The sequence below is a fragment of the Coturnix japonica genome, chromosome 3 (genome assembly GCF_054131305.1).
Source record: "Coturnix japonica strain WE chromosome 3, WE-NBRP24, whole genome shotgun sequence".
Taxonomy (NCBI): domain Eukaryota; kingdom Metazoa; phylum Chordata; class Aves; order Galliformes; family Phasianidae; genus Coturnix; species Coturnix japonica.
In genome coordinates, this window is record NC_140665.1 from 85,350,181 (window position 1) to 85,372,948 (window position 22,768).

Consider the following 22,768-nt stretch of genomic DNA (forward strand, 5'->3'; position numbering starts at 1 on the left):
GGGTTTTTTTGTTTGTTGTTTTTTTGTTTGTTTGTTTTTTGTTGTTGTTGTTTTGTTTTTTGTCTGTTGTAAGGGACAGAAAAAAATAATAATCAGGAGATAAAAGTTATTGGCTTCTGTCAATAACTTCCAGTTTAAACAATATTTATTTTGTCTATTCATAAAACCTTAAATCAGTTTGATATTTTTTAACATTTATAAGGTTATAATACTAAATTTACACAAATGTGAGCAGTAGAAAATTTAAGTGAAATAAAGATTGTAATGTAAGCATTACACTCTTAATCAAAATTCAAATGATTTCACTTAAGACTGTAGATTTACATAGCTTTACTACACTTCAGAAAAAGGTCTCTTCCATATGAACCATGCCTCTTCATCAGTCTAGATAATGTTATACTAAATGCTTTATGTACATCTTCATGATATCTAATTTTTATTCTCTTTTTAACTGTTAGACCATGTACCGGTCTCATTTCCGTTTGGTTTTCACCAGATAAAAATGATGATGAATACTGCTTGTCTTACAGTGGTGAACTGTTCCGATCCTGGTTTTGTTGAAAATGCTATTCGTCATGGCCAACAGAATTATCCTGAAAGTTTCAAATTTGGGACAAGTGTGGCTTATCACTGCAAGAAGGGCTTTTATCTGTTGGGCTCATCTGCTTTGACCTGTAAATCTAATGGCTTATGGGACAGATCACTGCCAAAGTGTTTGTGTAAGTATTTTTTCAGTCTAACAGTATTCATTCAAATTTAACATTTGAGAATGGTTTGTGAATTTTAGTTATAGTTGGGAAAAAACAAGTGTAGTTGTACTGAGGAACATACTGCAAATTTCACAGTTCAATAAAAAAACCATTAAGGTGAGATGCCATGTAAATTCTATTATGCATGTGAAAGTGATTTGAGAGGAAACAGTGAAACATATCTTTCAAATACCAGATGTGATTTCAAGTGATTGGTTTTCCCTCTTGGTGCATACCTGAAAACAACCAGAGAAATCTAAAAGTATTACCATTTGCCGCATGAATGCTTGTGTCAGCTCAAGGAAAGAGGCAGAAACATGTAACTGTGAAAGAGAGGTGATCAAGACCATGCCTTTTGGTAGAAATCCATCATGCTGTGAGTTTGATCTTGCCACTGGAGCCAGTATCACACAAATAATAAGCAATAACTTTAATGGACTTTAGAGACTATCTTTTTTTTTTTTTTTTTTTTTTTCTTCTGTAGATATGTTTTACCCATAGATCCAGTAACTGATATAGCTGCTCAAGTTCAGTTCCTTTTGTTTGCGTGCTTCCTGTTAGGGTTGAGTGTTTCAACCTGTTTAGGTTGAGAGACTGTTTAGTAGGGTTATGAAAAAATGTAATTTCTCTGCTTTCCTTTCTCCACTGGGTAACCTAAATTTTATACAAAATGCATTCAGAATTTTATTTCCACCTCCCCTGTAGTTTATGAATGTTTCCTCATGTAACAGATCATCTAGTTTTCAGATTATTATCAAATTACTCAAACTGTATAGGATTTTTTTTCTCAAATGAAAACTGTGCATTAACTTAAGCTTGATTAAGCATTTGCTTAATATGATTCTTAATTTACCTGAATGATCAATAACATATTTTCTTCTTGCTTACTTAGTGTAATACATTTTAAAATAATTCTACAATTGTATTTATATATTTATTTCTCTGTACTGTGCAAATTGCCTCTAGTTATTTTATAGGCATGATAAAACTACTTACTGTTATTTTACCTATAATAAAGAAGCACGTTGCAACAATGACCTTCTGTTCTTCTTTCCCATCCTTAACATATAAAATGTGTAGTTTCTACATTAGGAGAATTACTGGAAACAAAAGAAGGAAGAACACTGTGTATAACAACAGGGGAAGATGGATAACTTATTTTAAATGTAGTTTTTTATGCTTAGTATTAAAAATGACCAGTATGTTATCTTTAGTTACAATGAAACTTGAGAAGTTACAGAGATCCAGAAAGAAGTATACTTTATGTACCAATTTTACACATAAAGGTTATAAAAGGTTTTTTCTGTGTCATAAAAACATTGTAAATATTGTGCTATTTCCTCCACTAGCCATTTCTTGTGGACATCCTGGGGTACCTGCCAATGCATTTCTTTCTGGAGACAAATTTACATATGGCTCTGTAATCCACTATTCTTGCACAGCGGGTCGAAGACTCATAGGAAATTCTACGAGGGAGTGCCAAGAAGATAGCCATTGGAGTGGGACTCTCCCTCACTGTTCAGGTCGGTGTAACCACTGTCACCTGAATGTCACCTTGGAATTACATGAATAATAGTATTCTCAAGCAATTTTTAACTGTAGTCACATACTTATTGAGATTCTTTTCCAGGTATATTTTAATTTCACAAAAAGCCACTTATCATGAATTATAATCGGTTATTGAAATATTTAATAACATTTGCTCTCATTCTCTCCGTTGTTACTTTGGTACATTCTTCTTTAGTTAGATGATACTGTTGGATATTGCAGTAAATAGACACCACAAAACACTGTTTAAAACTGTTAAGAGTTCTGACTTATGTGTATGCATTTATTCACTGCTAACTAAACAAAGATTGTCACATGTAAAAATGATTAGTTATAAAACATCACAGCAAAGATACTAGCTGAGAAACTTCTTACCTTATGAATTGCTTTTCACAAACAGAAATATTCATTAGTAGCAATAATGCAATATGCAAATATGAAAAACCTCTGCAATTTTTATGTGCTTTCAAGAAGTGTAAGTATAGTTTATTCTCATTCCTTCTCCCACATTTAGAACGAGCCATAGAACATTACTTAGTGTTGTTGGTGTAACTATTAGTGATATTCCTAGTGTATTAATGTTTTATCAGAGAATCAAACCAAGGGAAAAACAAACAAACAAACAAACAAACAAAAAAGAAACAAACAGCCAATTACCTATGAAGCTGAGGAAGAAAATTTTCTAATGAGAAAAGTGTTCCATTTTTGTTTATTATGGAATCTTATATTGTCTCCTAGGCCTTTGAACATGCTCACTGTTGAACTGATATGATTCAATTAAGATTTGATTTACTTATTAATTCAAATAGGTGTGAGATATTTAAATTGAGAACTCTAAATAAGAGTTAATTGACAATTGTCCATTTATGAACTGATTCTCTAAGGATGCTGAATAGGATTTGAAGCACTGTGGGAAAGGAAATAAATTTTAATCAATCATGTTTCCTTTCTGTTCTCTGCTGCTTAAAGAGGAAGGTTTAATTAGAATCTTCTCACAGCTGTGGGACTCACTGCTGTCATGGTCTAGACCTGAAAATATTCTCTGCAGGACAATCATTTGGATCATTTCCACACAGAATTGGCCTTTTCTTACTTATCTTAAGCTCAGGTTTATGCCCACCACCTTTTTGTTCAGTAAAGGTTGCCAGATCTGAGATTGCATCAAGACTTGAACATTTTAAATGTCAGAGCCCTCAACTGTTGTTATCTAATGTTTCCCACCACAAGGGAAATTCTGATTTTGGTGGAAAGAAATTGAAACTCTTCAGATAATAGTCGTCAGTGTGATAATATTTTTAGAAACTTCTATCTATATGATTAGAATATAGCTTTTTAAACCATAAAAACATGTTCTTCGGTGGCAAAGATGTATTTAGGGCAACTAAAACATTGTTACTGATGTAGAATTTATTTATCTAATTTTGAATTGGGTCTGAAACCATCTAGTGAGCAAGGGAATTTTGTAGGAAAAGGAGAGACCAATCTCTGTTGATTAAAAAGCTGTGATAATTTTCTAAAAGTTTCTCACTCCTCTAAAGCATTTAGAATTCTGTTAGTAAATACACTTTTCTTATTAGGTACTCAGAAGCTGACTCCATTAAATATCCATTAAATATATATTCATAATGTCAAAGAATGCTTGAGGCATGGACAAATGAGACAGCTGATTAGGTTTATGTTAAGGGAGTAGGAAAAAGAGTCCTAGTATAATGCTTGAAACTTGTATTTGCTTGGTGTATGGGAACTGTTGAGTCACAGCCTGATCCACTGATTGATCACCTGAGAAGAGCAATGAGTCCACCATGGGAGCATAGGTGAGGGCAGTTCACCTGTGTGACCAGAAGGGGTAGAGCCTGTCTGCACCTCTCCTAGATCCCATTTAAGGACTGCCACGGGTAAAGAGGTATAGTTCTCAAAGGAAATATAGATGATAAAAAAAATTTAATGAAACTAATAATAAATTGTTCGTAATGAGACTATACCTCCTTGACAACTTTGTGTTCTCTTATTGTATCAGCCACTTTTTATGATAAGGCAATTGACTGGTTAATCAGACCTGTGAGGTAGAAATAATCTAGCTAGAAGTAATATTCACAAGATAGAATCTGTACTGCACTCTAATTACCTGTATTATCTGTACCAATAATTCTGCTGTGATATATTGTTACAGGAAATAATCCTGGTTACTGTGATGATCCAGGAATACCAGCCCATGGGTCTAGACTAGGAGATGAGTTTAAAATAAAAAGTTTGCTTCGATTCTCCTGTGAAATGGGTTATCAACTAAGAGGCTCTTCAGAACGAACGTGCCTGCTTAATGGGTCTTGGTCAGGTATACAGCCTGTGTGTGAGGGTAAGTATCGATGATGCCACAGTATTTATGACACCATTGAATACCTTTATAAATGGAATTGTATTATTTAGTTAAAAAGAAATATGTCACAAAAATATGCTTTCATACTGGGAGGAAACTCTAGTTCAACAACTAATGAGACTGGAAAAAGAGAAGAGATACCTAAGAAACATGTGAAATTTAAAAAAAAATGCTACTGATTGAATATATGATAACAGTAATATAAAAGTAAATATAAACAGTAATGTAAAAGTAAAGCCGTCATCCATCTTCATCTCTTTCTGTGTAGTGTCTAGACATCAAGGACTGAACATAAAAGAAAATGGGGTTGATTTTTTAACTAAGAACAAATTAATAAATATTTTTCCACATAAGTTATTTTTTATTAGAGACTTTATTTTATGAGAGGCTATTATGAGAGACAGTGTTAGGTTTTTCAGAAGAAAAACAGCAAAGAGTATTTCTGGAAAACACACGTAAGAGTGAAATGAGAAAAATAGCTCATGGATTCTATAGTATTTCATGTCTGCTATATTAGTCTATAAACTGGAAGGTGGTATAAAATATGATAATTAATGATATTTTATTAGCATCTAACAATTATTCTTTTGCGGTATTCCTCAGTACAGATTCATTTTCTAACTATATAAAAATGGCAGTAGGCACAGAATCAATATTTGTAGGAGAAAGTTGAAGTTCTTCAGCATGTTTTATTGTTTTCTGTCTTGGAGATGTTAAATATGGCAGCGATCAGTGGTTTGTGAAATGCAGCTGAGTTTTGTATCTTTTTTTTTTTTTTTTCCTTAATCCTTATGTTTCCAGAAAAAGAGAAAAAAAAAACAACAAAACAACAACAACAAAAAAACCACCTTTCTTTCATTTTTTCTCTTTTGCTTGCATTGTTTTTTTGTTCAGCGTAAGTAACAATGAGATTATGAGAGAACCATTTTTTCAGCTCTGTGTATACTGTGTAAAGTATGTCACAGTGCCAAATCCTCTGAGTTTATAACTGGTTTTATCTCAGCCTGTCATTAAACACAGCTGGTATTTATTCCACCTATCCAGAAGTCACATACTGTATAAAATTTTAGTATGTTAATCCCTTTGTTTGATCTTAAAAATGAGGTGATTTTTGCTAGAGTAATTAATACAGAACATCAAAGACCCCCAAAATGCTGATAAAACCCAAGAATATTTTAAAGGCTTCCTGCCAGTGCATATTTCTCATAGGCAGAATTAGTGGACTTTACTTCAGAATTGTTAACCCTGGCTCCATATCAGTTCTAACATTTGTCTATCTTCGAAAAAAATGTTGTTAGTCCTCATTATCCTTTCCACTGAAGGTCTTGATGTTAAATGTTTTCACACACAAATACTTGAGAAAATTTGAGATCTAAAGACAACAGTGAGAATCCGAGGTATTTTCAGAAGCACTATAAACATCCCTTCATGTATGAATCTGAGAACTGCTGTTTCTTCTTGAAGATATTAAGGTTCCCTACTAGGAAGAGTGTGTGTAAGATTTGCATTAACACCTGCACTGAATATCATGCACGGAACCATGAAGTTCTTCATAACTAAAACAGAAGTTTGCAGTGCAGTGTAAAACATAGTGTTTTAGTAATCTCTGCTATATTCAGGCTTTAAGATGAAGATCTGTAATAGACCTTTAACGGATGCGTGAGGTGTTGTTTTTTTTTTATTTTTGTTATTACTATTATTATTATTATTATTATTATTATTATTATTACTATTACTATTATTGTTATTGTTATTATTATTTAATTGGAGTTCATTATATTAGGGTTCTGTTTGTAGATTGATTTCACTCATGTCCAGAAAGAGACAGGAGCTCTAACCATCACATCGTGATCCCTCGTCCTAATATTTGCAGCAGAAAGCTGGGAATAGTGGATGAGCACCAGTACTCTTAATTTCATTTTCTCTCTTTTGTTTGTTTCACTTTTATCTTTGTTGTACCAATTTTATCTGTGCCACATAGTAACCATTTTGCAGTCAACATTTGGTAGACTCAAAGTGCATGTTAATGGTCAGCTATTCACCAGTAAAAGGAAAGCATTTGTGGCTGTTTCTGTTTGGATTAACTGATACGCTTCATATTTCATCTGAAAACTGGATTATTCCAGATTACATTATATTTTTATTTCCTCTGTTGAGGCTTTGTTGGGCCATATGAAACCATTATCCACTGCATCATGATCAGCAGAGATTGTAAGATTTGTGGTTCTCTCCCTGCTCATAAAAGCAAAAGTTGTTTACAGTATTGTTGCAGGAAAGTTTGATATGAGTAGGTCAGTGTACATATATTCTTTACATATTCCCTCTTGAAAGGAGAGTGCAAGGAGGTTGGAGCCAAGCTGATTAAAAGTAGTTGATCACTTTTTTTTTTTAATTTTTCTGTTTTTTTTCCCAGCTAATCACCTATCAAGGAAATACTTATTTTTTTTTAACCTTTTCTTCATAGCTGTATCTTGTGGAAACCCTGGCACTCCAGCCAATGGTATGATAGTATACAGTGATGGAATATTATTCTCCAGCTCAGTTATTTATGCCTGCTGGGAAGGTTACAAAACTTCAGGGCTAACAACTCGACATTGTACTGCTAATGGGACATGGACTGGCACTGCTCCAGACTGCACAGGTCAGAATTTCATAACTGCTAAAATTACATTAAGTGACCTACATAAGATATATTGTTACAAATGTCTCAATCAAAACTACCACTAACATAAGTCTTATGTGTCAGTAGAACATGCTAGTTTAAGCTAATTTATTCCACTATGATTTTTAAGGTCCCTTCCAACCAAAGCTTTTCTGTGATTCTGTAGATTTTAAAATCATTGGTTCAAAGAATATTTGAACTCAAAATTTTTCTCAGGTTATTGCAATCCATCAAAATTTGACTTTTAGCTAGGGAAAAAACACAAATTCTTTGATTTTGTGTGAAATATGTTCAAAATACTCTTACTTTCCCTGTGTCAAAAAGAAACAAAACCAAAAACCATTAGCTACATATAGCTTAATGTTTCATAATGTTTACTGAAAGAAATTCCTTCTTTTTCTTTTCCTCACTAGTGATCAGCTGTGGAGATCCAGGTGCGTTAGCAAATGGCATTCAGTTTGGAAATGATTTCACCTTTAATAAGACAGTCCGCTATCAGTGCAATCCAGGATATGTGATGGAGCCTGCCAGTTCATCTACCATGCGCTGTATAAAAGACAGCACTTGGAACCAGAGTAAACCAATTTGCAAAGGTGTGCATTTGAAAAATAGATAAATACAATTTGTATACTGTATATTAATATCTAAAATAAGTATAAATCTATGTTTATATATGATTATTTATCTGTATATTTATACTAAAATTGTCAGTGTTTTCTCTGGGATGATAAACGTGCAAATGCAATTAAAACATATGGATAAATATTAGTATAATATTTATATTCTGTAAATATCATCTCTGGGATGATAAACGTGCAAATGCAATTAAAACATATGGATAAATATTAGTATAATATTTATATTCTGTAAATGTCACAGCATAAAAATAAGTTATAATACTGATATTAATGGCTGAAGTAGGACAAAAAACAGACTTCAGTGAAGGTTACCAAAACGTTTGGCTGAAAATTCTCAAGAACGAAGTATCCATTTACATTTTTGGCTCTTTTGTCTTGAATTAAATGGCCAATATTCCACAAGGGGAGTCACCAAACCAAGCTTATCATTAAAGAATCCTGTGTACCAGTATTGCATTAATCATAAATAATCATTAGGATAAATAGCTGATTCCAAGTGCTAACATAATGGTCATAGTGGATATGGAGCTGAAAGGCAAGTGAGGCAGTATGGTGAGAATTCTAAGCGCTATTGCCAAAGATCTGAGAGTAGATTCAACAGCTCAGGGCATTTGCTGACTATAGAATGCTACCACATCTAATACCACTTCAAAGTGGTGTCTAAGTCTAGCCTTATAATTAAATTTTGACATACGCAGTTGACAGACCGTATTTTCTGTTGTAGAAAACTTTGGGTGAGTGAATTTAAAGATGTGTGCTTTATTGGAGGAGCTGATGCATGAGTGCAAATTTGATCACTCCAGATTTCATAGTTTTATATGCTTTTTCAGAATCTGGAATACATCAGAGTAGCTCTAAAGATTCTTTCTTAGGCATGTAATTATGGATGAAGCCAGTGTCCATTGTCAGCTGAAAAAAAAAAAAAAAAAAAAAAAAAAGCAAGAAAAGGCCATACAAGGAGCTTTAAAATAAAATGTAAATATGTTTTTAAAATGTGTATGAACAATAATTATACCTAGCTCGGTAGCTTGTTACTAACAGTGATCACCAGTGAATTTGTTGAGAGGAGACTCAGAACTAGGTAAGGTGTATAGTCTTCTAGCTTCCAGCAACTTAGAGCTCAGGAACTTCCTAGGCCTAGAGGTGGTATTTTTGTATTTAAATTACTTTTCTATTTATTACAGTTTGCTGTGTTGACACTTGTGTTTCTTTTTAGACCTGAACAGCATATATTTATTTTTTTATTAGTTACTAAAGTATAACAAGATATTGTGTTACATTCTCCTAAACCATATAAAATATTAACATTCCAACTTTTCTTTTTATGATCTAGCTATCACCTGTGGCCCTCCTCCACCAGTACTCTATGGAAAAGTGGAAGGATCTGATTATCGCTGGGGTGCTAGTGTGAGTTACAGCTGTGCGGAAGGCTATCAGCTATCTAATACAGCTATTCTTTCCTGTGAGGGTCAAGGAATATGGCGGGGAGACATCCCACAATGTTTGCGTAAGTTTTCAGGGTTCACTGTATTGGGATTCACCAAACTGCCTCAAACTTACAATCAGCTTTTTTCCTAACAGTTTAAAAAGCATTTGGCTTGATCACATACTGTTTGTCATTTGTTTTCCAGATTCTTTATAAGCTGTCATATTCTGTCCTTCAATACTTGAAATTTGTCAAGACCCTGGCAAACATTTTTCCCTTTACTTAGTTAATTCAAAAATGTTAAGCTCAGCTCACCTGGGGGTGAATGATGTGAAAACTGCAGGCATTTAGCACTGACTACTTTGAGATTACTTTGTGAACCAAATCTAATAAGCATTTAAGTGTGTCAATTAAAAGATCTACTTTTACAGGTTTATATTGAAGCTTATATTAACTGTAAGAGTGACAATTATTTTTAAATTGCTGTCAATAATTTACTTGAACTACACAGATAAATGAATAAGATAGCATTTCTTCTCATATTAAGTATTCCTGACTTGAACTTTTCTTTTTTTTCATGTATTAGCGGTGTTCTGTGGTGACCCTGGTACTCCAGCAGAAGGACGCTTGAATGGAAAAAGCTTCACCTACAGATCTGAAGTTAGCTTTCAGTGCAGACCTCCTTTTATTCTGATAGGCTCTTCAAGAAGATTTTGCCAAGCAGATGGTACTTGGAGTGGAATACAACCAACATGCATTGGTATTAATTACTTTTACTTATGCTGTTTCTGTTTAGAATATTCTTGATACAGTATTACAATGTCATGAGTTTAGCAATTAGCTTTCAAAATGCAGAAAAATTCTGTGTAAAACAAAAAGAATCGGGTAAATAAGGTTATATTTTGAGTTTAAAAAGATAGGATATACACAATCACTTATGAAGTCATTCATAAATTCATATGATTGCTTGTCTACTGGAAATGCAGTGTCAATAAATTAGTTCCATCTATTTATGGAGTCTTTTAAATACACAGAAGATTTTGGCAGATTAAAGACTGGATTCTGTCACTGAAAAGTTAAAGGCACTTGTCAGCATCAATCCTAGATCAAAAAATGTTTGGACCTTATGAATGTGGCCGGTACAGTTCAAAACAGTGAAGTGTGCAGGGTCTGATCATTTGAAATTCTGGTAAACTGCCAAGCGCTACACATTTCTCATTGACTGATGTACAAGTGATAGGCTTTTAGCATGATACATAATCAGCTTAACTGTGAGAAATGCTGGACACCTGTAACTCCCACTGGCATCAGCAATTGGTCCAGTGACTTGATTTTTAAAAAAAAAATAAAAAATGATTTTGGTGTGATCATAGGAAAAGACTCTCATATTTCTAAATAAATTCATTCCAATATAGCCTGTAGCCCAGTTATGTGTTTTCCTGTGTCTGAGATATCAGGTTTGGGAAAGAGCCAGACTGAGTACTCAGAGAGATGAAATTCATGATTATTAAAACCAGCCTGTATTTGTAAATTAGGAAATAAGCATTCAGTACAGTTCTTTGAACTGAGTTCAAACCTTCTTCTGTCCATGGATTTTATAAGCTGAGCAAACTGTTATATCCATGCTTTTTTAATAGATGCAAGAAGGTTTACAAAAACAAACTGTAAAGTGAATCAAATTTTGAAATGGTATCGTGTCAATTCTGTTCATGCTTTATATAGCATAATATAGATGTATATGAAAATTCAGTTCCATATTTCTTTTGAAGATTTTAGTAATGCCAGCATAGTTGAACTGTAATGCTCTTATGATAGTAAGATAGTAAGAGCATTACATCATCCCCAACTAAAGGGGATGTTGACTGAGAGTGCAATAGCATGTGTTATATGTGTCAGTTTTTCTTCTATAGAAAATTACGAATTTTTACAGATAAAATGTTGGCCTAAATTCTGTTCTTCAAATTGCATTCTGCACAAATGCAGACTTGATTGCCAAGAATGAATCATATAGCAGAGACATCCATCATACCTGTTTCTTTGGCACTCCCGGAGAAAATATACCATCAGAATGTGAAGTGGGCATAAGTGAATCGAAATTGATTTTAGAGTGTGTTAATTTATACTTATGAAAATGATCATTTATTTTTATTATCATTTAATTAGCCAAACTCTATTGGTGTGTCTTTTTTTTTTTTTTTTTTTGGGGGGGGGGGGGGGGGGTTGGTAGAGGGTTCTATTTTTGTTCTCAACCAAAACCTGAGATAATATCCTTATGAAACATTTATTTTCATGATGACATAGAACAAATTCAATAAAATGGAAGTATTTTACTTGCTATAAGAAATCAGATTTGTTGTTGTTGTTGTTATAAATCTGAATTAAACATTGATCTCTTTATTGGATTCACCACTGTATTACATTGTATATTGAAACAACACATGTATTAAATATGTGGTTGTTATTACTGTACATTAATGAATTAATCTTTGCAATCAGTTTTAGCCTATTCTTTCTGCGCATTAGTAATATCTGTAAATGTTTTATATATTACAATAGATCCAGCTCACAACACATGTACAGACCCCGGCACTCCGCATTTTGGAATACAAAACAGTTCCAGAGGTTATGAGGTAATTCTTTCTCTTATTTATTAGCTTCTTAAAATGAAGATGCATTTAATAATCACAAATACATTGACTTATCTGTAGGCTTAATTGTCTAATGTAAACTTTCATGAATTTCAACCCTTTTCTTTTTTAACATATAGTTTGAAGAAAGAACTTTTAACCTTGCAATACATCATGTATTCTCTAGGAGACTTCAACAAGGAGGACTATTTATAAATTGATTACCTAATTTGATATGACATGATATAATTACTTCACTTTTTGATAATAATTCTGTCTTACACTGATGAATAGTCAGTAAATACCTAACAACTGAAGATCTGTCTGATCTTTTGTGAAGTCCTTGACAAAAAAGTCAGTGTCCATACTCATTTATCAGTTAATGTTACATTATAATGAAAGTCAAGGAATATAAAGTTGTTCTGTGTGGTAGATGCAGGTACTCTACTTTTCTAGGATTCTCAAATATTATTTGTTTTTCAAGTGACCTCATAACAGTGACTGAGGAAACAAACCTGGGTGCAAACAGCAGTGCACAATCGTTATTTACAAGGCTGCACCAAAAGTAATGCCTCCTATTTTACAGTGTTGGCCGCAATATCAGAAGCAGCTGTTGAGGGTTGGGTATGGCAGTAGAGACTGAATCTTCCCATCTATATTCCATAACCTTTTTTTGCCTTGTGACACATGGCAGTAGAAGGACTGTCAGACATGGAAGTGCATATGAATCATAGAATCCTTAGAGCTGGAAGGGACCTCTGAAGGCCATCTAGTCCAACTGCCTTGCAATGAACAGGGACATCACAGCTAGTTCAGGTAATCCAGGGCCTGAGCCAGCCTCACCTTGAAAATCTCCAGTGATGGAGCATCAACCACATCAATAAGCAAATGTCTCACCACCCTCAATGTTACCGATTTATTTTTTTTTTTCCTTATATTTAACCTAAATCCTCTTTAAGCTTGAAAACACTTTCTCTTGTTCTGCTAGAGTCTGTCCTTTTCTTTCCTTCCACTCAGTCCTTTTATCCCCCAGTTTGTACTGGTAGTGGATGTTACCTCTAGGTACAATACCTTGCATTTGGATTTGTTGAATCTCTTGGTGTTCAGCTGGGCCCTCTATTCAAGCCTGTCTAGGTCCCTCTGGGTGGTATCCCATCCCTCTGGAGTGTTAACAGCACCCCACAGCTTGACGTCATCAGCAAACTTGCTGAGGGTGCACTTGAACCCACTGTCAATGTCACTGATGAAGATATTTCAGAGTATTGGCCCCAGCACTGACCTCTGTGGGCACCTCTTTGTCACTAATCTCTATCTAGACATGGTGCTGTTGATAACTAATCTCTGGACTCAATCCTGCAGCCAGTTCTTCATCCAGCAGTCCACTCAGCAAATCCAAATCATTCCACTTTAGAGAGAACGATGTGAGGTACTATGTCAAAGGCCTTAGTGAAGTCCAGATAGATGACATCAGCGTCTCTTCCCTTGTGCACTGATGCAACGACACTATTGTAAAAGGCCACGTGTTTGGTCAAGCAGGATTTGCCCTTGGTGAAGCCATGCTGGTTCTGCCATATCAACTCCTTGCCTTCTGTGTGCCTTCATGTAGCTTCCATGAGTATCTGTTGAAGCAGTGAAGCAATGGAGAGGAATTTAATTCCTCCATGCAGAAAAAAATGGCACAGACTGACATTCACTGATCCTTGCTAAATATTTATGGAGACCAAACACTGGAAGTTAGCACAGTTTGGTGGTGAGGGTATTATAATCTGGGTATTATAATTTTATAGATAGATAGAGGGATAGATTTTTTTTTTTTTCCTGTAAAAATGAAAAAAAAAAAATAAATAGAAATTTGTAACTACCCTGAACCTAGACCTTGAAGTATTCCTTCATCTTTTGGATCAGTGAGGAAATATTTGCAGCTCATCATTACTTACTGTATCATAAGTGACAATTTCAAAAGAGTCAGAATGACAGTCAAGACTAGCTATAAGCTCTTCTGGTTTCTGCTAGACATGCTGTGTGTCCTTGGCAAGACACAGAGATTAATCTGTTTAAAAACAGTTAGAAATGGATAAGCCTGCAAAGCAGTATCAATTTGACCTTTAAAAGCATCAGTTGATTTCCCAGGTCACTTCAGGAAGATCCAGTGCTACATTTGCTGAACATATATCATGATAATCTGTTTTAAGTAACTGATTGTGTAGTTAGGTAGCCAGTTCTGTTGAAGGTACTGCCAATTATTTTTTATCCATTGAAGTTCTTCAGTATGTTTTGCATTGTAGATGTGTCAGCATTTATATATGTACAAACTGTTTTATCAGTATGCATTGGTTAATGCTTATTGTTAACTTACTTTCATTTTTCCATGTGATGTTACTTTATTAATAAAGTGTATAATTACATATAGTACTAACTTTTCTTTTTTTTTTTTTTTTTTCCTTTTCATTTCACCTGATCTGTACTGCCTAGGTATTTTATGTAAAACCAAAACAATGGTTTTGAGAACATGGGTTTTATCCACATCCTCAGATACGTTGGCCTAGAGTTATATTCTGGTTTCTTTTGTCATTACTGTCAATAAATATGTTTTACAAGAACTTTCACACAGTCTCTTATGTTATGGAAATATGTTTATTCATATTTCACACTTCTGTCAATGCAAGTCTACAGAGAGCTTTCTCAATTATTTTACATGTTCTACTGTAAAGACCATGTCACAATTTACTCTGAAAAGTCAATCTGTAATGTTACTTTACTGGTTGAACATCCCAGGTAAAACGGGTATTTTATAGTAATGAATTGCAGTAATAGGAATTGTGGCCTGGAATTTTCCTGAATTTAGTTATGGATGAAGCTGCTTACAGTTTTTTCTTTTTACCCTTCAGGTATTTTTGATAAAGTAACACAATGAGAAACATTTAAAGTAGACTTTAAAAGTTCTGTTGGAATATGTGTAGTGGGGTACAACAAACAGATTCGTATTTCTCATTTAGTTTGTCACACTGAGAAACTATAAGAGGAAATGCTATTATTCTCAATGTCTCAACATTTTTCTACTTAGTGCTTTCAAATGAAATAAAATACTTAGTGCTTTTTTTAAAAAAAAAAAAAAGAAAGAAAAGAAAGCTTAAAAACAGTAACTAGAGGATGCACTTTTGAAAAAAGAAATATCTCTATTAGCTTATCACTGTCTTGATGTCCAATTACATATGATGGCTACTTTTTTCATCTAATATTCTGTTTTGATCCTTAGGTTGGAAGTACAGTCTTTTTCAGATGCAGAAAAGGTTACCATATTCAGGGATCTACAACCCGTTCTTGTCTTGCAAACTTAACTTGGAGTGGCATACAGTCTGAATGTATCCGTAAGTGCGGTTTCCTATCTAATGAGTCTGTACACTGTGCAGTTTTGAAAGAGTTACAAATTAATGCATGAGGAAATCATATTAAATAGTATGCTACAAAGAAGTCAATTTTATTTAACAGTATTCTGTATGCTTTTTTTTTTTTTTTTTTAATTTTGCTTTTGCTTTTTCATCCTATTCTAAGAACAAATATGTATTTAGGATATTACTTTTAAGTAAGATTTTACAGATATTGTTTGTTTTCTTCTTGAATACACAATGCACAATTCTTTACTCCTTTAAAAAAAGTGTTTTTCCTCAGTGACATACCTGCATTGGTTGTTTTAGATTAATCTTTTATCTTCTTATCCCATTTCAAATTAACTTTGGATATTTATAAACCAACACCATGTACAACAGACGAAGAAACATAAAGTCTTCATATGGAAACTTCAGTTTGTTTGAAAGTCATAATAAATTTATTTATCACGGTAACCACTCTATATTAAGCTTCTTTAAAATGGAAGTGATACCTGAAGCTGTGACAGTACAATATTCAAAGGGCATGCAGTCACTTGTGCTTCCCCTCTCTAATTATTTCCAGCCTTGCTATCATGATTTGGCATATTGCTCAAAAACATCATTTTCATCTTCCCACAAGCCCACACAGACTGTTACAAATACAAGGTATTGATGTTTCTAAAAGGTGTACAAAGTTTACCTAATGACAGGGAATATGTTGGAATGCATTTCTTTTCAGTTAAGTAAGCTAATCCTGTGGATGCTGTTTGGTATCATTTTCTAACTCTTACAAACCCTTTGCAGCTCATGCATGCAGGCAGCCAGAGACACCAGCACATGTAGATGTGAAAGCAATAGATCTTCCTACATTAGGGTATACTTTGGTGTACACCTGTCAGCCAGGATTTTTTCTTGCTGGAGGATCAGAGCATCGGACATGTAAGCCAGATATGAAATGGACAGGAAAATCACCTATTTGTAAAAGTAAGTCATTATTGTGTGATATGTTGTGCCCTATTTGGATGAATTTCATTTTCCCCGATATTTGCCTTTTACATACTAGGACTGAATTTTCTGGATTACTATTTTAAAACACAAATGACACAAAAGTTTTTTATTTTGTGAAATAAACCATTTTAAAAGTTAAAAGTAAGCACAGCATCTACAATTAATCAAACAGATCATAGAGGTATGTGTATTTATATATATGTATGCACAGATACATGATTTTACTCCTTACCAGCAAACAACAAAGACCAACACAATACAAAGTATTACTCTTAACTATAGTTCTCCTAATGCTTATGGGATAGTATTAAACAGTATTTCAATGTCTTCAGTATTAATATATGATTTTCTAGAATTATGAAAAAAAATTATTTCCCTACAGTTGACTTTTAGATTCATCCAGGGATGCTTTTTGTCTAATAAAAACATCCATAATAAAAAAGAACTGCAAACTAATAAATAGATAAATTAAATGTTTGCACCTCATTACACTTTTATTTATGTCCATGTAGATTTCCTATCATTTTCTTAGAATAACTCTGAGTATGTAATTTTGGGGGCTAAATTTGGCCTCTACATGTGAATAAACATGAATAGGTACCTAATCCAGCAAACCTCAGTAGCTAATTTTCAAAACAAAGGCAATCAGATGCCATGGGAAAGACAGTTGCAACACTATATGTAATTCTAATGTGTCAAAGAACTCTGAATAGATTTGAGGTTGGAACTGGAGTTCATTTTGAAGTTCTTTGTTTCAACTAGAGAAGTAAAATCTGCACATAAAAATTAATCTTACTCTAGATGAGTAAAGGATGATTTTTTATGGGTAATATTAGTGCAATGAGGTAAGAGTTCTTGTATGCTTTTAGTTGATTTTCTTTTTTATTGGCATGCAGTCTATAGATAGAATTCTCTTTGTGCACTCCATGCTTTTTGTCCTGTTTTGTCTATTATACACTCTAATCTGTGTATGTCTGCTCCTAAAGAGAAGGAAAAAGAACAAAAAATTATTTTAGACAAAATCTACTACCAGACAGTGATTTTTAAGTGTCTAATAATGTGAAGCCACAGCTTTAGCTGAAATCAATAGACATAACTGGTGAGAACATCAGAAGTAAAGCAAATGTTATCTCTTGTGATTCTTTCCTATGATATCTGATCCTGTCCTTTTAATCCAGATGTTTTTTTGCTAATCTGCAGTAAATCTTACTAATGTAATTATTTATATTTAACATAATATTATGCATAATTAGATATAGTACTTATCCCCTACATAAGGCTCTCTTTTATAGCAGAGACTGATATAAAATTATAGGCCTAAGTCTATAAAATAATTATATAACTAGACAACTTTCTACAGTAAAAATTTTGCTTTCCTGAATTATTTTCTGGTGGCTTTTGTTTAAATGCATAGGTTTGAACATGTTACGTATTCAAGACGTCAGTTACTTCTGTTTTAAATATAACTTTATTGCATAAGGGATAATTGCATCAATCAGGCATTGTTTTAACATTCTATTAAAAAAATAACAAATATGTTCATGAAAATGATAATTTGTCTTTTTACTTGTAGGTAAAGGAGTGAGAGAAGTTAATGAAACAATAACTAAAACTCCAGGTTTGTATACAAGAAGAGTTTTAGATCTAAATAAATAAATCATTCACACCCTAGATTGCTATGGATGATAAAACTACTTCCAATACTTAAAATAAGTATTTTATATCTCATTTCAAAATGAATACAAATGTTGAGGTCATTCATAATTGCAAGTACCACATTTAACCTACTCTATCAAATTCTTTCCCAAACAATAATTTAGCAATTCTGTTAACTATGTATACAGAAAAAAATGTCAAGGCAGGAGGATAAATCATATAAACAAGAAGTACATCTGAATGAGTTTTATATCAGAGGGATTGCTATAACTGAGAGCCTTATAATGAGCACAGACTATAAATTTACTAGGGGGAAAAAAAAAACAAAAAAAAACAAAAAAAAAAACAAACCAAAAAACAGTTTTAGACATTTTCTTGACATTCAATTCATAGAAACTCTTGATTTCTTAGATAGTCTGTGCCAGGTTTCCTAAACTGTGTGGGCAATAGGAAGATTTGCACAGTCAATTTTGTCCTGCCAAGGACAAAATAATAATACATATGGTAGCATCTTTATGTAGATCTTCCAATCATTTTCAGAAAATGAGAGACATTTTCTTTTTACTGCTTTAATTTAACTATGAACAGATTTATTTTTTTTTGCCCACCAAATAAAGGAGCTTGCAATTGTAAATTCTGAATTTTGGTAAACTATCGGGAAAAAAAGAATGTTTAACAGTCTCAGCAATTCACAGAAGGACTCTGTAAAACATATGAAATGAAATGGTACTTCTGCTAGTAATTAACTTGCCCCAAGGATATTAATATTAAGAGTGTCAGGTGAAACCTGAGCTTAGTTGTTTCCAAATACATCAATTCTACAGATTTGCAGTAATTCAAGCCATAGTGTGTATTCACTATAATTAAAAACCAGTCTTTACTTATTGGAGATTTCACCCTGCTCAACAGCTAAGGTATCCATCAATCTGCTGCCACACAGGTTTTGAAGTTCAGTGCCAAATTAAAATACAGACCAAATCAAATGCATTCACTTTGCAGAGCTTCAGTATCCCACCATGTCATGTTGTTTGTGACCTGTTTTGATAAATAAGTGATATTCGAAAGGTATGTTTGTAAAAATGTTGACTATTACTTTTGAACATGCCAACAGTGGTAAGCAAGGATTTTAAATTGAGTGATAATAACTGTAATTAACAAGTAAAAGTTTTTAAGTTTTTTGTTTTTTGTTTTTGTTTTTTTCCTAATTATGGATTTTATTTTGTATAGAACATATATTTTGGAATGTTAGCATGCAGTCTGTCTTTTGATAGAATTCTGTTTGCTGCTATCTGTAGTCTTAATGGTTTTAAGCTAATATTTCTCAGCTAAAGTTTTAATAACACAATAGATTAATTTTCCGATTTCCACCTTTTAATATTTGAAAAGAAATTGTAGTTTATTGTTAAATTGCTGTTTTCCCAGTTAATGATTTTATGTGAAATAGTAATATTTTAACAGTGAATTGTAATGAAATACAAGTTCTAAATAACTAGTTCTCTCAATACTTATATGAAGCTTAAGATCTAAAATATGTATGTGGTTCCCATGGTTCTCATTGTTTTGAGCATTTGCAAAACTTGTTAGGATGCTGTTTTAATTAGCAGGCAGGATTTTCCCATTTTTCACATTCTGAGAGGGATCCATAGTTGATTCACTGTTTGTATAACAAAACCCATTTCATTTTTCTCATTCTGTATTTGTGTAGTGTGTGGGGGAGGCACGGGTGTTGCAGGAGCCGAGCAGAATGGGATCAAAGCCACTGTGATTCCACAGCAGTTTTCACAGAGTATAGATTAACAGCTGTTATTGGCAGTTAAAGGGTCCAGAGATGCCAGATATTGAAGATGTTAAATGTGACAATAGAAGTGTGGTGTCAGCTCCTTTGTAACAAAGTCCTACATACTAACTATCAATGCTGTTAGCAGTTTCATGTCAGTAATGCTTGACCTTCACCTCCACAGGAATGAACTGAGACACATATTTTTAATTGATGATGAATAAAAGACAAACATACTTTTAAAACGTTGGGTTTCAGATCCACTGAAAGTCACCGTTGTAGCTAAGCAATGACAAATATTTAGGAAAATAAGTCTGAAAGAACTTTGAAGTAATCAAATAATTTTTATGAACTGAGATCCATGGGAAAAAAAAAAAAAAAAGAAAAAAAAAAAGAAATAAGAATTATCATTAATGAGTGGAGAAAATATGTGTGGTCTAAAAAAGAATGGTACAACCTTGCAGTAAACTCTATCTGGAGTTCAGTGAAAACAGTTGAGTATTACACACAGTGTTGCATTATTCATGAAACAAGCAAGGTGGCCTAAGTCTGTCTCTTTCCTTGAGAATGACCTATTTTTTTCATGATATACTAAAGGTTTTAGGGGAATCGTTCATTATTTTTCATAGTCTTGTGGACATGCGCTGAAGCACTCAAGCTATGAAATACAACATTACTGAAGAACATATATTGTAGTGGAAGTGGATGAGTATAATATAGTGCAGACTGTTGTGTGGAAAGGTCATTAAATTGGCTGTCTTTAAGATTGTAAACTTGTTACTGTAATACCTCCTTAGAATAGCAGATTGGTTTTGTAACAGATAAACTGAAGAACTGAAGAGAATAGTTATGTATGGAAAGATCATTTCTTTGTTGTAATTTACTGTTCTGTGTGTTTTCTCTCTCTTTCTCTCTTTTTTTTTTGCTTTTTCCTGGCCCATTCAGTTCCTTCAGATGTTTTTTTTGTAAATTCACTGTGGAAAGGATTTTATGAATATCTAGGAAAAAGACAGCCTGCTACTCTTACCATTGATTGGTTTAACACTACAAGCAGCAAAGTGAACGCCACATTCACTGAAGCATCCAGTCTACAAATCAAACTATCAGGTAGGTTCTAGGTTCAGAATTCAATATTACAAGAAGAAAAAAAGCAGTCCATTTTGGGTTTTTTTGTTTGTTTGTTTTTTGTTGTTGTTGTTGTTGTTATTTGTTTGTTTGTTTTTTATTTTTCCTGTCCAGATTTGTTTTATTTTCTCTTTTACAGAAATGAAGCAAAACCTTTTTTTTCTCTACAAACTTTTTACTGCTTATTTTGCAAAAGGAGAGTTGATAAATATAGCAGTCACTTTAGCAGAGATTTCGGTCAATTTTTATGTGGTTACTCAACATTTTTTTTCCCCTTACATTTCAAATAAGTAATGAGATGTTTGTTGTTTGCTTTTTTTTTTTTTTTTTTTTAATCTTGGACTTCTGGGTAGTATTGATCTTTGAACTCATGGGTAATATTGAAGTGGCAGGCAAAGTGTATTTTAAGAATTTTAAGAATTCATTTTAAGATTTGTCATACTGTGAGGCTCCATTATTCAACAGTGATTAATGGCTGCATTTAAACAACTTGGTCTTCAAACTCATGTGATGTACAGTAGGTGCAGATAAATTAAATAGCTAAATAAATTATGCATACATTTTAATCAACATCCTGTATTTCTTTCAGCAAGTCTAACTCATGTTCTGATATAGCCTCTGTCTCACTCCAATTTATAGGAGGGAGAGGAGGTTCTTTGATGCATGCATACCCAACGTGAGATTAAGAACAGTTCAAGTGTTCGTCCAACAAGTTTATTATGAATCTTAATCAATCAGGGAGATGGGGAGGGGGAGACTGGTGACTATTATGTATTAGGGTGATGGGGAAAGGAAAGCAAGAGATAGGAAAGGTAAGAAAGAAGCAAGAATTGCATAAAGTAGGGATAGTCACCACCAAGATTCAGCAGCCATTGCATGCCGTTCCTATAGTCCAAGGCAAAAGCACAGAGGGAGAGCAGCAGCAGTGTGGCCAGCTTTAAGCAGCAAGAAAGTACAGCGCAGAGCAAGTCCAGGAGGAAGAGACAGGTCTCGGGCAGCAGGTCCAGGAGAGTCTGTCTGCATGCAGGCATCAAGTTGTGAGGCTTCTGATGTCAGACACCTAACCTCAGGATTGCTTGGTCCCTTTTATATCCTTCTTCTGCCAATGCAGCATTCCTGGGTGCTTGGGTAAGAGCCATGTGCAGCACCTCCTGAGATGGCCATCTCCCTTGAGATAAGCCCACACAAACAGCTGCTTCCCAGCCATTAAGCTGCAGCATGTCTCTCTCATTGTCCCTGGCCTGCAAATCTTCAGACAAAAGATTTTGCCAACTTTGACCAGGACTTGCCCAAGACATGTCCATCTTCCATCTATGTCCTTCAGAGGATCTCTCAGCCTTTGCTTAGGACATGTCCATCAGTGTTCCTCAGCAAGTTTTGAGACAATGGTGCAAAAAATAATCTTACACCCTCTGATCACAGTTACATTTGTAAAGATGGCCATCAGAGGTCAGTACCTTCTAAGATCAATCACTCAATGATCAATGCACTCAGTACAGAGTTCAGAGAGAATTTCACTATCATAGAACACATTTTCTTTCACTGTACCTCTGATATTTATCATAGCAATATATTATGATGTAAGTATTTGTCTAATTTCACAGTTTTTTAATTTTAAATTAATTTTAACTAATATTACAGTTCTAATTGACAGTTATTTTAGAGAGGAAATAATTGTATATGTATTGTTGTGAATAGTGTTGAATTAGTGCATGAAAAGACAGATATTCTTGAGCATTTATCTATAAAACCAAGCAGTGCGAAAACATCTCTGCATACTGCTATCAAATATGATAAAGGGAAAGATCAT

The 22,768-nt window shown here is 33.6% G+C and overlaps 1 protein-coding gene across 2 annotated transcripts in view; it reads left to right on the plus strand.

Moving 5' to 3' along the window:
- The window catches only part of CSMD1 (CUB and Sushi multiple domains 1), an 883,639-nt gene that overhangs the window by 850,139 nt on the left and 10,732 nt on the right, over positions 1-22,768 (plus strand). Inside the window, exons 55-66 of one of the 2 annotated variants that reach the window (XM_015859302.3) lie at positions 531-719; positions 2,099-2,272; positions 4,468-4,650; positions 7,136-7,312; positions 7,747-7,926; positions 9,305-9,478; positions 9,984-10,157; positions 11,954-12,027; positions 15,281-15,392; positions 16,197-16,376; positions 17,974-18,018; positions 20,779-20,940. In XM_015859302.3, coding sequence (XP_015714788.2) covers positions 531-719; positions 2,099-2,272; positions 4,468-4,650; positions 7,136-7,312; positions 7,747-7,926; positions 9,305-9,478; positions 9,984-10,157; positions 11,954-12,027; positions 15,281-15,392; positions 16,197-16,376; positions 17,974-18,018; positions 20,779-20,940 — 1,824 coding nt within the window. The remainder of the gene's footprint in view (positions 1-530; positions 720-2,098; positions 2,273-4,467; positions 4,651-7,135; positions 7,313-7,746; positions 7,927-9,304; positions 9,479-9,983; positions 10,158-11,953; positions 12,028-15,280; positions 15,393-16,196; positions 16,377-17,973; positions 18,019-20,778; positions 20,941-22,768) is intronic. The other variant, XM_085543902.1, reaches the window with a different exon arrangement.